This window comes from Toxorhynchites rutilus, chromosome 2 (genome assembly GCF_029784135.1).
Source record: "Toxorhynchites rutilus septentrionalis strain SRP chromosome 2, ASM2978413v1, whole genome shotgun sequence".
NCBI classification, from domain to species: domain Eukaryota; kingdom Metazoa; phylum Arthropoda; class Insecta; order Diptera; family Culicidae; genus Toxorhynchites; species Toxorhynchites rutilus.
In genome coordinates this window covers 338,437,742-338,455,845 of record NC_073745.1, presented here as the reverse complement: position 1 = coordinate 338,455,845, position 18,104 = coordinate 338,437,742, and the positions used below count along the sequence as shown (strand labels likewise).

The following is an 18,104-nucleotide window of genomic DNA, read 5'->3' as shown; positions in this document are numbered from 1 at the left end:
ATCCCGTCCATAAGGTTCTGTACAACGTCAGGTTGTAGTTTTTTTTTGAACAGAAATCCATTTTCTCTTGAAGTCCGCCTCCGATTTGACAACTTTTGGGTTCTTCCGGAGGGCCTGCTTCATAATCGCCCAATATTTCTCTATTGGGCGAAGCTCCGGCGTGTTGGGCGGGTTCATTTCCTTTGGCACGAAGGTGACCACGTTGGCTTCGTACCACTCCAACACGTCCTTTGAATAGTGGCACGAAGCGAGATCCGGCCAGAAGATGGTCGGGCCATCGTGCAGCTTCAATAGTGGTAGTAAGCGCTTCTGTAGGCACTCCTTAAGGTAAACCTGCCCGTTTACCGTGCCGGTCATCACGAAGGGGGCGCTCCGCTTTCCGCAAGAGCAGATCGCTTGCCACACCATGTACTTTTTGGCAAACTTGGATAGTTTCTGCTTGCGAATCTCCTCCGGAACGCTGAATTTGTCCTCTGCGGAGAAGAACAACAGGCCCGGCAGCTGACGAAAGTCCGCTTTGACGTAGGTTTCGTCGTCCATTACCAGGCAATGCGGCTTCGTCAGAATTTCGGTGTACAGCTTCCGGGCTCGCGTCTTCCCCACCATGTTTTGCCTTTCGTCGCGGTTAGGAGCCTTCTGAACCTTGTATGTACGCAGGCCCTCCCGCTGCTTGGTCCGCTGGACGAATGAACTTGACAAATTCAGCTTATTGGCGACATCCCGGACCGAACTTCTCGGATCACGTCTAAACTGCTTAACTACGCGCTTGTGATCTTTTTCACTGACGGAGCATCCATTTTTGCCGTTCTTCACCTTCCGGTCGAAGGTTAGGTTCTCGAAGTATCGTTTTAGTACTCTGCTGACCGTGGATTGGACGATTCCCAGCATCTTACCGATGTCCCGATGTGACAACTCCGGATTCTCGAAATGAGTGCGCAGGATTAATTCACGACGCTCTTTTTCGTTCGACGATATTTTTCCAAATTTACGAAAAATTGACAGTGAAGCATGGCCAACGTGATCTATACACTCTTATCTGATTATAAGCGAAAGCTGAAGATATTATTCCTAAAAATTAAATTTCTACAGCGTTTTTTCTGTGATGCAATTTGATGTGACACACCCTTTATTAGAATTAAAAATCCATTTCTGTTACAAAGCTTTGAACCATTCGCAATGCATGCGAGACGTCTCGTAAGTTTCAATATTTTCCTCAATCCTTATTGTGCTTGACTGCAATCTTCAGCAATCCTCATAATTTTTGTAATTCAGAGGCTTCGAATTACCGTTGCAACCATTCATTGCACGATGTATGTCCTTCGCCGTTTCTCTAATATATTTAGTTATTTCAAAATTCTCGTTCTCGTGTTATGTTGTGTCAATTCTCAAGTTCAATTAAAAAAAATTAACATATTATAGAATTCCGAAACATGCCAACTGAGATTGTTTGTAAAATTCTTGAAGCTGATTATTGTTTGAAGTTTGATATTATAGCTATTATATAGCCATATGAACAATCTCCAATCACAATTCATTTAGGTACATCGCAAAATGGGGTTTTTAGTGTTATATTCATGTCGTCTATTAAAGTGACCCAAATGTTTTGTTTGATCTACGAAGCCTGGTAAGTACTCTTATCAAAAATTCCTTTTTTTTTAGAATCTTCCGAACATAAATCATGTAACAATAACGACCCAAAAATTGTTCATGGATGTAACATGTGAACAATTAAATAACAATTAAAAAAAAATGAATTAGACTCCGATAGATGATCAACCACGAAAAAATATGTACGCTGTCAAAACATTTTTCTCCAAAATTTTGAAAACTTGTTATAGACATTGTAGATTTATTTTTAGAATTTGATTCCTTGGAATATTTGGATGAAGAACCTGAAGGACATCATCATACGAATTTGAAAGGAATCAGTGAGCAGCTTTCATGAAAAAATAATCAACCGAGAACAATTTGCTCAAAACTTATTCATTTATTCCTATTCGATAAAATGCACCATTTTTTATTTCGCTTTAGATTGCATCATCTGTGCAACTATCTTCCTATTCGTTAAAAAAAGTGTGAAGTTGGTCAACAACTGCAAAATCGTCAAAACTAGATCGAGCAAGTTCCACAATATCGTAGGTGGTACGAATTCAATTACTGAATCTCTCATATGAAGACATGCTCCTTCCAATAGTTAAGAATTGTCCTGGCCACGTTCTTGCAACTGTCAAGAAAGGGAAAGAAACATTTACTTAAGAGAGATACAGAGAACTCTCACAAATATCTTGGGAATTTGGGAAGTGCGTTAGTAGGGAAGGAAAGCCATAAGATACACTCAACCGGTGTGACTGGCGCAGACCAAATAACACGCCTTGAATCTATTTTGGGCGGCAAGCGTGACCACAGTACAAGTCGGAAGAAATTTCAGTGACGAAAGGAAATTATATATTTTATAAAACTAACTATCCTACAATTGAAAAATGTCAAACATTATTAAAACGAAAATCCTGTGTTCTGATTGGTCGATTATCGCACGCAATCTTTGCCTTCCCAGTTGCTCATTCAATACGAATATGAGAATGTGCAATGAATTTTGCGTTTGGGTTGATGTTCTGCTGTGCTATATCTCACGTTTTGATCGGTCCAATTTGTGCTCCTCCAGTTTTCCCACCTAAAAGGAGCAAGCAACGATTAATTGTACTCGTGTGCAATTATAAAAGCTGAACCCCGCGATTTTTCAGTGTTACTCAAGCAGCGAGCAATGCATGTTATTGATGCGAGTTAATTCGACAACGTCACCAACGAGTGCTAGATTGCCATGGAAATATTCGTATATGACTTCGATATGTTTGGGCGCGAACAATATTTTTTGTTTGTTTAATAAACGTATTTATGAAAACAAACTGAAATTTTTAAAGTATTATTTAATTAAGTTTAAAACCGTTTTTATATGACAAGTTCAATAATCATCTGTAGCAATGTCCTGGAAAAAAGGTAATGAAGATAGTCGAGTTTCGAGCGACATAGCATGCGCTGCCATAACTATTTAGCAAATAGTGGCGTCAGTTGTTGTGTTTATCGTTGATTGCCCACCGCATCCATGTAAAAATGCTATTTTCGGGAAGTAATTTATCAATTAAAAACGTACATTTTTGTAGAGTTCCCGCCGAATATGAGGTTAATGTGATAGTGTAGAGTGAATATTAGTGAAATCACGTCGAAATAGACGGATAAAAGTGATATTTTCATGTGCCATTTTCACTCCCCCACGTTCATAGAAGCAAACGAAGTTTCTTTATTTTACCGTAACGAAGTTGATGTTTCGAAGGCTCTCAGTGTCGGTGTGTATGTTGTGAGATAATAATAATCGCCAATTAATCGAAATTTTACCGGAAATGTCACTGCTTTTGAGAACTAAGCAAACGACTGCTCTCTGGACCTTTCTACTACATGAATAATCGAAATAAGCCACGATATAATTGCCATCTGTTAAAAACCAACAAGTTGAATGATTTCATTAGAATTTTGGCTCAAATTATCATGCAACCGAGAATACTTTGAACATTGTTTTGTATCTTCCATATACATTCCATTTTGAATGCAAATAATTACGACACGATATTTTGCTTGCCAATACAGATATACTTCGCCTACTGCTCCACCTCTATATGTACCTCATTGCATCTGTAGGTTCTTTCCATTAGTGGTTTTCATCGATTCGTTTAGTATAAAAATGTAGATTTTTTCTGAACAGCATTTTTGTTTCCGTTTTTGAGCATGGTAAAGAAACATATTTTCAACACATCAAACTGAAATTAATAGACGCTACACGTATTGATTGACACCCACCTGATTCTTTACGAGTCGAAACAGTGATCAGATGGTTACAATTACTATTAATATAAGTGAGAAAATTTTTACAAAAAATCATCACGAAAGACAACTTTTTTTTCTTAACCAGACATCCATTGTTGCGGCTCAGATTTGTCGGAAACGGCTGAACTGGAATTGACGCGACCAGTTTCATTTTAAAGATCCGTTTAAAGTTTAATCGGAATCGGTCCACGGATTGCAGAGAGATAGTCGGGAAAAGTTCAGGACCATAGATTCCAGAACCTAAAATTACACAAAACCCACCATTTGTGGTATAAGTTTCATTATTTTTCCAAACTAGCCCATTTGTGATGAATTCAAGCCTATATGACCTCATTGTCTTAATCGGGATGTTTTCCAGATTAGGTTTCCGACGGAAGTGACCACTTTATGCCCAGAACTTAATTCCATCATTCGATATCATCAACTTCATGATTTGACAAAACTAGCTCATGGATGACCAATTCAAGGGTTTTCGCCCATATAGAATAATCCGGATAATCTCCGAATGACCTGCAGATCGAACTTTAAATCGAAATGTTAGACAGGCACGACTATATCTTTATTCACCTAAATCAAATGTTGTATCCTCAAGCCGTTGATTTTTTTTTTGAATTTAGATGGAATCACATATATTTTTGATCAATGAAGGAAATTTTGTATCGTAGACCACGATAGAATACGATAGAAAATTTTTGAGTGAATCTTAAACTGCTATCTACTCCAATCTAGTCCAGCTATTTCGTTGCCAAAAACGGAGAGGCATCTGATCGTCAAGTCCACGAAAGAGTTGTAGAACGTGCTTATATACATTTTTCCATGGGCCGTGGGTAAGATTCCGATCAACTGCCGTAAGGTCGTGACATTTTGGTAGAAGGTTTAATCAGTTGACAGGATTATATTTCATAGGATTTTTGTAGCACTATCCGAAATAAGTCCCTTTTCACAATACATATATTGCTCAGTTGTGTGCAGAGTTCTCGTTCATTGAACAATTGAAACCTTTATGCGTTTTTGGAAAGCTTTCCATAACAATGTTCTAATCAAATCCAATGAACAAATATTAATATGAACGAACCTGAGAACACCGCCCGCCGCATCATCCCCCGACGGGGTTTCCCTCGCGTCGAGTGCGCCCATGGAAAGCCTTGTCCTGGAGGCAGTGGGAACACTTGAGGACCTCCTGCGGAGCGAGATGGGATATATCGTAAGACATGTGAACCATTCGAGTATAGGCGCGTACGGTGTGTGGATGCGTGTGTGTGTGTGTGTGTGTGTGTGTGTGTGTGAGGGTATGAATTTGTCACATCACATCCTGGACTTACCCGGTAAATAAGGATTCCGACAGTGTGCCAACAGCGAATGGAGATGCGGATGGTTGAGGCCGTGCTGCAGAAACGGCATCGGTCGACTGGGGAGTGGTTTCGCAATGATTTTATTATCTCGAGGCTGCTGCTGCTGCGAGGCCGGATGCTGCTGCTGAAGACGAGTGCCATCATCTTGTAGATCTGGACTGTTTGGCAAACTTCCAGATTCGCTCGGTGTGTTGCTGCAGTTATTGTTGTTATTATTATTACTGCTGTTGCAATTACTACCATTGCTGTTGTTATTGTTGTTATTGTTGGCAGTGACGGGACTTCCTCCGTTCACTTGCACTAGATGGTGATGATGCTGGGGGGACAGGGACTGTTGGGGATTGTGGTGATGCTGTGGGTGATGGTTCGCGAGGAATGCTGGATTAGCTAAGTGGCTGTGCTGAATGAGATTATGTTGAATATAAGGCCAAAGATGTTGAGGTTGCATGAACTCTGAAATGAAACAAAAAAAAAAATGCCACAATCAAATGCACCCTATATTGATTTCCCCTAGTTGTTCAGTTATTCCATAAAACATATTCGATCAATAAAGAATGTCACACAAATTCGACCAGTCCAACCCACTGAGAGCCGCGGTCACTCCCACCGTTTGCATCCCTAAAAAAATCCTGGGTCACAGATTTATGAGTCCCGTATTTTTTTTTCTGTTCGCTTCTTTTATTGTTTTTCAATAGACTCAGCCATTTAATAGATTGCCAATAATGGGACATAAAAAATAGATTCACCCCTGCCGATAATCACCTCGATACGCCACACGGACAATCCCACCGAAAGAATTCGAATAAAAATCAGCGAAACCGTCAGCCGATGCAATAAAAAAAGGTCCTCGCACAGATTTTTATTAAATGCCATTTGGTAAAACACTGCGAGAAAACAACGATTGGCCTAATCACTCTCAATAAAGCATAACATAGAGCACAAATAACAATTGATGATCGCTTCTCGTTGTAGTTTTGATCCCGTCAGGATTTAGGGTGAAGGTAGAACAGTTCCCGAACAGTAACAGTCAATTTCGCTCGGTTGAAAAGGGATTTCCACTGACGGATAGTTGCGCATTTTCGAGCCCTCCGACAATAATTTAAACATGATTATAAATTGATGTTTTTACAGCCTGCCTTCCATCCGCCTGCAGGGATTTGGCCGCAGTCTGTTCGGTTGTGTTTTGTTGTTCGGTCCAATGTTGTTACATGTTGTTTTTTAGTTTCCTAAAAACCGACTTATCAAAACTGCACACACCCAGCTCTTCCCGGGGCTCGGGGAGTGCGGCATTTAAAGACCGGTAACCACAACTTGAAAAATCACCGCTGGAAACGCCTTTTATTTTTGTTTAGGATTAAAAGATTTTATAAACTGTTTTATTGAGCGCCGGCTGGAGAGGCATGAAATAACATTGGGTTGAGTGAAGGTTTTTTCATCGCCACGGGCGATTGGCCGCATTGTATCTTTTTCTCAGCTGGTGAAAGCGTAACGGAATAGTAACAATTCCCGATTAGAGGTAATAAATTTGAATTGAATTTAATAGAAGCGATTGAGTCGATGTGCATGATACAAACACAAGCTGTATTGTCTGACGTTTTCTGGGATCAGACATCAGCAGTGAAGGCAAAAGTGTGAGCTCCCATTCTATCATCCCGTCGGTATCCCTTGATAAACGACAACTTGTGAAAGGATTATTTCATTAGCACATCCCCCATGCGGGACCCTGAGAGCACTGAGCAAAGTCATCTGCTCCCCCATTGTTGATGGTTGGGTTACAAAAGATAATAATTTATCTGGAAGCTGCTCTTCACTTTCTGCCGGTGGCGGCGGCAGCGGTATGAAGTGGTATGAGGCAACGTTTAAAAGGGCGCCGAAAGACAAGACGTCGTGAGCATCTTGTGTGCGGAAGTTTGCTAGATTAGACAGATTAAGCACCACACACACGTCAAATTTGGTGTGACGAGACGGGACAGGTGAGAATTTTAATCATGATAGGTGTTGAAGCGAGACAATTTATTTGAAAAGTTGCCACACCCGTCCTAAATTAAGCTGTCCCCAATGCAGGAAGCTTCCCTTCGAATTGAAAAATAATACACTCTCGCAATACCATCAAATCGCAAATTTATCGCCTATGAATGTCCGAAGCGAACGGTGGAAAGAATAAAAAGTACTCCCCCAGATTTTAGTGCCCCATTCAAGCTGCCAATTGATTATGTGCCTATCGGATAATTTATTCGACACTTAGCCACGGTGAATGGGATTATTAGAAGCTCGTAGAAAAATCACTTTTCCATCGAACTTCTCTCTGGAAGACGAAAGCCGAAGTTTCCTCCCTCGCTTCATGACCTTTGGTGGTGGAAGCAAAGGAATCGATATTCCAACCAAAATGGTTGATTCTCTCTCCTTGGCAGCCGCTGCTCGCCGAGGAAAAAGCACTTTCGGTAATCGATCCACATCGTTCGGAGTGGGGGAAGAAAAATCCAATTTATATAGCTCCGAATCTGGTTGTGGACCTCCCATTCCATCCCATTCTGTGTGTGGCACATTCTCGAATTCGCAGATGGCGTCGAACCAGGGTCGGGGCAGGATGAAAAAACGACGTCGAAAATGACGACGTTATGGTTTTCCCTTAAGGGGGGGGGGGGGTTTGCTTTCAAACGGGGAGCAAATCGAGAAAAGTGGGCTCGTTTATGATTATGGGTATCTGTCAGCGACACTACCAAACGAACGACGAACATCTTGCTCTGTGCTTAGGAGCTAGAGCAAGAATCCACCCTTGCATGATTGTGCTTCTTTTGCCTTCTTGTGTGTGTACCGGGGGATGTAGATGCTGGCGGAAATATGTTACATATGCATGCAAACAGCGCTCATTCGGATGACGATCCAACGGAGCTCATGAAAAATCGAAATGGGGTTTTCAGCAAGAGAGATTTAGGTTTCGTGTGAGTAGGGGTATAATGTGGAAGTAAAGGAAGCGGTGAAGCATATGCATAAAATTATGAACACTTCGTATCGAACATTGGGCGGGAAATTCATTTGAGAGACACAGCGCAGTGTAGAAGGTTTGAGACGGTTACATAGCTTCTGCGGTACATCAACTATGTTTCAATGAACTTCTTCGTGGTTTAAAGGCAAGTCGAGTACTGATCGAAGTTAAAAGCATATTTTAGCTAGTGACAGATTATTCTTTAACGTTAGGAACGACGTGGAAGGTAACAGACACCCTGAATGTTCCAGCATATTCGTGAAATGTGATAACGTAAAAGGAGTAGAGTGAATGTTCTAAAACAAACGTTCCTCAAACTTTATGAACTGTTATTTTGATGACATGAAACGTTATCGCTCAGGGAACTGATCGTCATTTCCGAGAACGAGTCTCATAAGAGCTTCAAAGATTGGTAGAAGTGTTTTATTTTTAAGAAGTACTAGTTTTAAGGGGAAAATAAATTCTTTGTTATTTTGTTTATTTTAGGCTCTTTAGATTTTTAGCTGTAACAGAGCCGAATTTTAATCGTGTACATGTCACATGTTTATCATATCTATAATTAGCACATTACACAGTTGCCATTTTTCGGCGTTAGAGTATTATCTTCTATATCATTGCATATGGTACATTTACACAGTAGCCATTTAGGCGTAAGAGTATTCTTTCTGTTCTTCCATTATCCACAGTTAGACCACCGGACAGCGGAGACAGTTGATTGATCATTGTTGAGTTATTTATAGAACAGCACAGCCCGATGTGTCTCGCAATGCAGAGCAGTTGTATGGATGAATCGATCTTATTTCGACCGTGGATCGATCTCCATCGCTGATGATGGTTGCGTGGACGTAATTATTCTGTAACAAGACAAGGATGATCAATGAGGACCCTGAGTTTTGAACTCACGAACGATCGCTTACTAAGCGAACGCGCAACCAATGTGGCTACGGAGACCCCCAAAAATAAATTCTTAACATTTATAAAAAGGTGAATTTTGAATAATGATTTTCTCGGAGGCTTCCGTATTCTAAGTTCTAAATACAAAAAATAACATAAAAAAATATGTCAAACTTTTCAGCCATTTGTTAAAACTTTTAATGAAAACGTTTGAATGTGTAATATTCACAAATAAATCAAATTCATGATTGGATTTCTTTTTTCACAACTAACAAAATGAAAGCTGTATTGACTTTTGACTCGTGATTGGAATCTATTATTCTTCTTGTTTTAATTTGGTTATTTTTACTCATAAAATGTCGTTAAAACCGGCAGTACTTTCAATTTGGTTCTACTCCCAACGTAGCGTAACCTAATACGAGTGTGGTATAATAAGAACAGCTTAATCGTATATAACAGGAGTGGTCGAACATTTTGTCATTGCGGACGACTAATTGTTCAAATGCCAGGTTGTGATCTACCAAAGTTGACTGTATTAACGTTTTATGAGAAAATAAATTTAATACGAAACTATAAAACAAAGTTTAAACTAAAGGTAAGACATATAAAAAAGAAAATTATACCGGTTACTAAATGATTGATAACCTGAACATTATTCTATTAAAAGTCTTATTATTGAATGTCGGAAAATGTCTGAAGAAATTTTTTTTCTAAATTTTGGAAGCTTTTGAATTTTTTATGTATTTTTGTATGCGTTCTGGTATCTATTTTTTATCTTTTTTAGCATATTTAAAAAAAAAAAAAAAAATGTGCACCCGTGGCCGAGTGGTTCGCGTCTCACATTATCATGCCGGGTGTTCGGGTTCGATTCCCGTTCTGGCCGGGGGATTTTTCGTCAAAGAAATTTCCTTCGACTTGCACTGTGGTCACGCGTATTCAAGAGCTTGCCCCTCGGAATACATTCAAGGCGTGTTATTTGGCTTAAGAAATTTCAACTTAGTATTAGCAAATGACGCTAGTTAGTAAATACGTTGAGATGGAAAAAGTTCCACAGGGAACGTTAACGCCATTCAAGAAGAAGAAAAAAAAATGATGTTGAATTTGCAATTTTCTGTAATTTCAATATTCTGAATTTGAAATTATCTCAATTTTCATATGTGAATGTTCAAAATTCTTCTTTGGGGTTTTCAAATTTTCTCTATTTCTCAAGTTTTTATTTTGTAATCTTTTTTGCATTTAGTTGGTTTATTTTGAATAAATTCTAGATGATTTTAATATCTATTGTGCAATTTTTATAACTATTTTTAATGTTTTTATTATGAAAATATTTCATTTTCGTATATATAAAAATAAAATATTTCATGCCAAACCAATATAGTGGCTCTCATATTTTCGTGAAAAATGGTAATTTTGTTCATTATCACAAAACATTAGATCCGTATATTTTTAATTTTTTAATTTAATTTAAATTTAAAAAAAAATTAAATTTTTTCCACTGTTTTACATAAATGATTTTTTTCAAAAATACATAACCTTTGAACTACTTAACCGATTCAGATGATCGACATATCGAATTAAAGCCAGTTGCTAGTCTTTCTCGCAAAAATAATACAACTGCGAAAAATTTGGATTTGTTTTTTTTTTATTTTTTTTTTTATCCAAAATATATATTTTTATTAAGGCTCATGTGGCGTCAACCTGACGAGGCCGGGAGTTCAATATTTCAACAATGTTTGCCTTATAACTATGTTAGTAATATGTAACCGATTACTCGCGGTTGGCTCGAGGTTAGTATTACAAGTGTTTTCGTAATTGTGATGTTGCTGTCTCCAACGATGGGAAAAGGAAAGCACTACTGGGTCTACAATAAAAGCCCTTTATCCAAGGCACAACAAAAGCTATTAAAGTGATCCCGATTATAGAAATTCAAATAAAGCATTTGAAAACTGCAGTTCGACCTGAAAGGACGGAAGGATCAGGTATGGATTTGGATAAAGAGCAAGACCCAGTAGTAACTCTAGACTTTCAATTTTTTCCCATCAGGACCCAATATTTTTGCCCTGAATTCGGATTCCCCGGAGTGAAACGATTTTGAGGAAGATTGCTGCCGTCCACGAAGCTCTGCAGAAACGAGCAACTTGAGTCGCCAACCCTATAGAAACTCTTCGAGCTACGGCAAAGCTTTTTTTTTTTTTTTATCTGTATTATAGTGATTTACAACTCATTTGGCTGGTTCGTCACTTTTACTTCCATTTTTGGAAGAATGTCGGGAGTGAGAATTGAACTCGTGACCTTTAGCGTGAGAGGCATGGATGTTACCACTACGCCAGATCGCCTCCTACGGCAAAGTTCGCGGCGCACAGATTTCGCTCGACAACATCCGGCCGGCCACATCACACTGACATACCCACAAATGTAAGTTGAATAAACGAAAAAAAAGGAATCTATCTGTGTTTTTACTAGTGAACTGAATCCTTGATTTGTGCCCAAAAAGGAAGTGAGCCGACCTTGAGCCTCCGAGTGTCAAGCTCGAGCTAGCCGAGTTAAAAGAGGCAGTTGAAAGCCCACCCTCAATGGTCCACGTGGCTTAGACCAGGGATCGAGGGCTTTTTTAGGATTAGCCCTTCTGGCTAGTCCATTATAACAGAGAGTAACAGATGATAGTTTTTTTTTCTCTATTATAGTGACTTTCAACAATGTTGGCTGGTTCATCAATTTTACTTCCATTTTTGGAAGTAAAAGTGATGAACCAGTCGAGAGTGAAAATTGAACTCGTGAACTTTGCATGAGAGGACTCGATTATATACAGACTCGGTTATATGTGATTCGATTATATACATTTTTGGATTCGATTATATACAGTTTGAAAACATTTTTTTTTTGTATTTCAAATATGACTTATCTTACTAAAAAATATTACCTTTCAACTTTAAGGTGAAATTTAAGTGGCTTTCATCTGAACAGTGGGGTCAAAATCGTAATTTTTGAAGATTTTGCTTGAATTTTCACCAGGAATGGTTTATATCGATAACCATTCGATATAACCAGGAATGGTTATATCGAATGGTTTATATAAGCAAAATTAAGATAGATAGAAGATGGTTATCAAAGTACAAATTGTAGAGCGGTTAGAAAATTGATAGAAACAATTAAATTCAATATGAATTTTTAGGATAAAATTAATAATAACATATTGAAAAGTACTAACTTGGAAGTTTCTCACTTCCAAAATATGATTTTGCGTGGGAGTACAGGAATGTTAAAACTGTGTTTTATCATCCAGTACTACAATCATTTTCTTACGACTTTTTGATACAGTCAACGATGGTAGACCGCAGCCTAAAATTTGAACAATTAGACACCCGTAATGCCCGAAAGTTTGGCAACCCCTGGTCTAGAAACTCGTTGTGTTAAAATACTCATATTCTATCACCTTCCAACGCATTAACATATTAACATATTTCAATATTTTTTCATAACTTGTAGTACGCAACGCCGTTCTCTCTTTCTCGTTTTTTCTCTAAATATAAAAATACCTTCTAATTAAATGTATTTGCAAATAGTACATTAGAGTATATGTTAATTTCGGGTAAATGTAGCATTCAGATAAATGATGTATCCGGGTAAAAGTTGCATTTAGGTGAATGTTCCATTCGGGTATTTGTTACATTCGGGTGATTGGAATTCGGGTGAATGTCTTTCGAGTAAATGTGACACAATCGAATTTAGGATTGTTTTAGATGGAGATTGGTTCCATGTCTAGTTTTGTTTCTCGACAGAATCCATATGAAGTCGGTTTAAGTTGGCCAAGCAGTACACGTTCTTTGCGGCTGAGCCGACGACCAACCTCAATCGCCACACAGGCCGCCAAATAGTATTTGTTTCAGTTGTAGAAGCTGTGGAAGCTTTGCTGGGCGCAGCTCCTTCAACATCTTCACTGAGAGGCCAGCATCATAAATCCTCTTGGATTGACCAATTGACGATGTGATAGATGTTCTATGGACACAGGGAACTCGAGAAGCAATCGTTCTCATTACGCGTCGGATGTTTTACGATATGTGACCAGTGTTGCCACACGTAAAAATTTATCTGGAATGGTACAGATTTTTTCGACTTTTACACCGCTGTATCGCTCGGTGCTGCTGATCTTGAAATAATTTGAAAGCAATGATTGATCAGGACGAAATTCCTTACAAGGATCGTCTGAAAGGATTCGCGTCGAACGGTGCGACGTATGTTTTGCCCCAGATCAACAGATTGAATCGTTTGTTCTCAGGCCGAAAACCCTGAATCTACGATGCTACACGAAGAGCTGAATGATTTTTATTTGATTATTCTCACTAATATCTGCGAGGAATCTTGCGTTGTTTCAATGTCCAAAGCTATTAAATATGAAGATCATTTGAAAAGCGACAAGAATTTTAGGTTGGAATACCAGCAGAAGAAATTATCAGAACAATGGGAAGCGAAAGGCAGATCATTTCAAAGGATATTTGTCGCAGTCCTTTCGTGGAGCTGATCAAACAAATGAGAAAAAGATACCATTTTTATGATTCGACGCTCAAGTCTACGGAAATGTTAAATCCCAAAAGCTTTTCCAATTTGATTAGCATTAACGTTGTATTAGAAGCGTTTTCAGGATTCTACAATGGGAATGTACAAGATGTGGAGAATTAATTCAATAGCCTAAAGATAAAATTACTTCGTAAGGAAATCACAATTTCAGAAAACATGTGCATGTGCGGGGTTGGTGGATAAAAATAGGATGCCTAAAAAGAATTGACGGTTCGCTCGCCTTTTCGGCGCTTCGATGCCCTATTTATAACGTTCTCACTATGCCTCACTCCTTGGCAACTGTCGAGCGATTTTTTTCTGAATATAATCAGAACAAAAATAAGCTTTGAAATCGGCTCAGCAACGATACGATGAACGCTATTTTGAGATCAAAGGATTTGATCAAACATCGTGGTGGCAGCTCGAAAATTTTAGAATATGTTAGTATGCAATCTAGATTCAAAAAAACTATGCATAAGCATCATCAAACACACAAATGACTTGCACATGTAAATGTAGTATTTATAGTAATTAAATGCGTATTTTTATAATGCTAATAATTTTTTTTTCTCTACAACGAATATTTTCGATGGTACAGATTTTTGGAAAGAAAGTACAGATGAGAAAAAATGTTGACCCCTCTGGTACAGAATTAAATGTGGCAACACTGTATGTGACTACTTTCTGGTCGAATTTCGGACTATTTTCTTTTTTTAACGATAAAAATCTTTGGGAACGGAGACCGATACTGATATTGTGCAATTGCTCTTGATGCGGACTGAATGGAAAGCGCAGCAAGAACAATCCGGGGCTCAACGTGTTAAATGTTCCTTTTAGCTTCTACTATTGTGGTTTGATTGAGCGTGGAGTTGGACAGTTTTTGAATTTTTCTCCTATTACTACAGATTAGGATTCCTCTACGGAGAGTGTTAAACCTTTTCCGTCTGTCCATTCTAAAACGAAGTTAATAGCGGATTGAAATCTTTGCGTGGCTTTCTTAAATTTCCTAACCTTTAAGTGATGTAAGGTGATGATGTTGACAATCTTATCTATTAGTTCAATAGGGGGACTGGTGGTTAACAAAATTTGGTTCTTACTGGATTTCGGGATGGGAACCAGTAAACCTTCCTTCCGGCCACCGGAGATTTCTCCCTGGTTCTATATTTTTTTGTACAAAGGCAGATGTATGGTTTTACAGTTCAGAGAAAGATTCTTAAGAAGAACATGGGGGACGAACCATGAAGCCCGGAAGAGCCCACTTTAGCTTGTCAAATGTAAATTAGTTATTAAACTCTGCTTCTAGAAGCAAGGCGGGAAGGACTAAGAACTAATTTCGTTTGATAGAAACTGATGGTCGGTTTTAGTGAATCTATTAAACGATTATTGATTATTAGTTTGAAGAAGAAGCGACTATTACTCCTACCCACATGATCGACTTTGTCCTAGAGTTCCATCCATGTACAGTATTGACTGACAGCGGATATAAATTTCTTCCAGCTATCCTGTTTGACCTGATGAAATGTATTCACGCTGCGTTTCTAACGGCTATCAACTCTGAGTGCGCTATTGAGTTCTCTCGGTCCCCTTCTGCTAATCTCTGGAGGACTCTTTCGTCATAATTTAATAACTGCAAGCACTCATTGTTAACTGCCAGACGACAGGTTTCTAGGTTTTTATGAATATCAAAAAATGATTTAACGAAGTCTGCTGAAGTGCAGAGTGGTAAGCGGGTATAATTGTTAAAAACTTTATGCTAATTATTATTGAATAACTGTGCCAACCGACCAAATCATAGCTCCATCTGGAACGGTAGAAGCTCAGTTCAGAGAGATGATGATTGGAAGGTGATCCTTCCCGCAGCATTTTTGACGTAGGACTGCGGAATTAACCTTTTCAATCTACATTTGGCAACACATGAAAAACCAAAAACAATGTGTGCATGTGATGATTTGTAGCATTTCATAGTTGGATTTGAAGTTACACACAAAATCACACCACAATTTTATTCACAACACGACACACTATCGACCCACCGTGCTCTGGAAACTGAAAAATTAGAGATTCCTTAACTTTAGGAAAGTCACGGTTCGCTTTCATTCGTAATTTTGAATGCTACGCAATGTTAAGCAACTCAATGGGCAAATTTCTGAAGATGTTTGTAGATTAGCCTTTTAAAGAAATAGTAAGAGGGGTTAAAAAATACAAAACATGGCTTGGACATGCAAAATTTAGAAGTGTACGGAAACTTATTTACCACACTGTACTTCGCAAAAGAACTCATGATCACCAAGCTTTCTCTATACAATAGATGAGAAATGAATCGCTTTCTACTATCCCTTTTTATCGGCTTCTGTGGGACTTGTGTTTCTACTGATCAGCTCTGGAATGCCGGTAACAATCATTAGGTAACATCGTACAACGCAGCGGTCAGCACATAGACCGCGCCATCGTCGTCGGGACCGACGGCGGACGGTAGCCATGTCCTTCGCTCTTCCTTTCACGAGAGACATCCGAATCGGGTGCCAAATTTTCCCTGCTCGAACATGTTTATTTCCCTAACGACCCACCTTCTCGAGGTGGTGGTGGCGTTGTGGCACCATTGGAACGGGCAAGAAAACGACTGTATTTTTCGATTATGTATATACACACACACGAGCGAGGAGACATCTTGCCACGGCTTGCGAGGCAAGGGAAAGTGAATGATTCTCTAAGTGAGCTGCCAGCTGACGCAAATTATATTATTTCCAGCCAAACAACAGCACAGCCGCTGTTTGTACATTTTTGGCAGGATCGTCGACGTCGTCGTCCTCAGAGAAAGAGGAAGACCCAATATTTCGGGTGCCGTCGATTGTGGCGTCGAAGTGAAAGGAAAAAAGACCCCGACTCCCGATGGCGGCGTACGCTTTCCGCCCCACACAATCTGGTAAATGATTCTTCCAGTTTTCCCTTCTAAGAGAATAGAGATACACACATATAAAGAAACGTATTTGGTTGGTTGAACGAACGGTAATCTCAACTTGTGCCGCTTAGTGCTGTGCTCCTTCCACTCGATCAGAGCCACAGCTCGGCAGTGGGGGAGGATTCGCTTCATCTCAAATCTGGTACAGTTTACGTGCTAAGTGTTTTTCCCATTTAACTCAATTTGGGTGCGCTTTCCGATGAGACGGTACGGAATGGTTGGTGGGCGAAAGGTCATGAAGACAGAAGAGGACTGTTTTTGGTGGAGCAGATTGGACGAGTTTTATGTGCTGGAAAAGTGTGTGTGGAAGATTTTCCGGTGGGAGCAAAACAAAATCGTGCTGAAAATAAGTCGCAGATGAGCTGCCTGAGGGATCGATATTGTTGATGATTGCATGCTTCCAGTTCATTGTGAATGATTTCATGTTTGCTCCAATAACAGTTCGAATGTTTATATTTTTTTCAAATAAATACTGACAATTACTCGGAGCAGAGCAGAGGCTCTAATTACAACTGTCGATAGCTTGTAATTAACCAGAGCAGATCAATCAGCGGCCACTCAATAATTGCTCAGATAACACGTCCACCCCCCAATCGCTTTTTACCGCCAACATTCCCATTATTGTCATCATTATCCCGAACAGCGGCAAACTGGCATGCACAACTACAACATATTCTACATGGCCCCGACCAGCGGTTGATTCGTCCGCTTATCTCCACTCGATGATCGGGCATGATGTTCATTTGTTTGCATTAAATGAGGTGTTAATTGCATATAAATTATTTCTGCACTGACTCCCTCTCAGCAACAAGGGCTGCAGCGCATCGAGCTCAATCGAGAATGCATATCCGATACTGACCGCCGAACGGAGGGACTGCGATTGTGATGAGGACGGTTCTTGTTGCCCGTTGGAATCTTGACCGCCGGCGTTGACCAGCGAATCCAAACGTGTGGCGGATTAAATCGGATCACAATAATGATAACTCATGGATAAGCCGGTTTTGTAGAGACAGAAGTGACGTCTAGTGACATAGAGTGAATATCTGGCGGTCATTTGATGTGGTTATCTCGTCGGATCATTGACGTGTGACGGCACAGACGATGGGTTCCGTCCACATTCTGTAGCTTTGCATTTAATAGGAAAACAGCGGAAACATGGGCTATTATGTTGAACAACTGATCTCTTCGCAGCAAATGATAGAATTAGTTAAAAGTTTGTTTTTCTAAACAAGACTCGCTCCCTTTCATCCTCTGTGGGCTTGATATTGTCTGGTATTGTATAGTTTCAAACGTTTATAATTAGGCTGACCATTTTTCCGACTATTTTTTATTGTCCCGTCTTCTTATCAATTTGTGTCGTATACAGCTTGTTTTTACAGCTGTTTGTATTTCGCGTGTTCTTGACACAGTAAGTATTCAGATACCATCGTTAATATATCGGGATTTCTATAAATGTAACAATTCGGAGACTGATAGAAGAAGA

General features: G+C 39.4%; 1 protein-coding gene across 2 annotated transcripts in view; it reads right to left on the bottom strand.

Moving 5' to 3' along the window:
• The window catches only part of LOC129767921 (putative uncharacterized protein DDB_G0291608), a 76,078-nt gene that overhangs the window by 36,516 nt on the left and 21,458 nt on the right, over nucleotides 1-18,104 (bottom strand). For both annotated transcript variants that reach the window (XM_055769201.1, XM_055769200.1), the window contains 2 exons: nucleotides 5,199-5,681; nucleotides 4,952-5,056 (listed from right to left, as the gene is read on the bottom strand). In XM_055769201.1, the coding sequence (XP_055625176.1) occupies nucleotides 4,952-5,056; nucleotides 5,199-5,681 (588 nt within the window). The remainder of the gene's footprint in view (nucleotides 1-4,951; nucleotides 5,057-5,198; nucleotides 5,682-18,104) is intronic.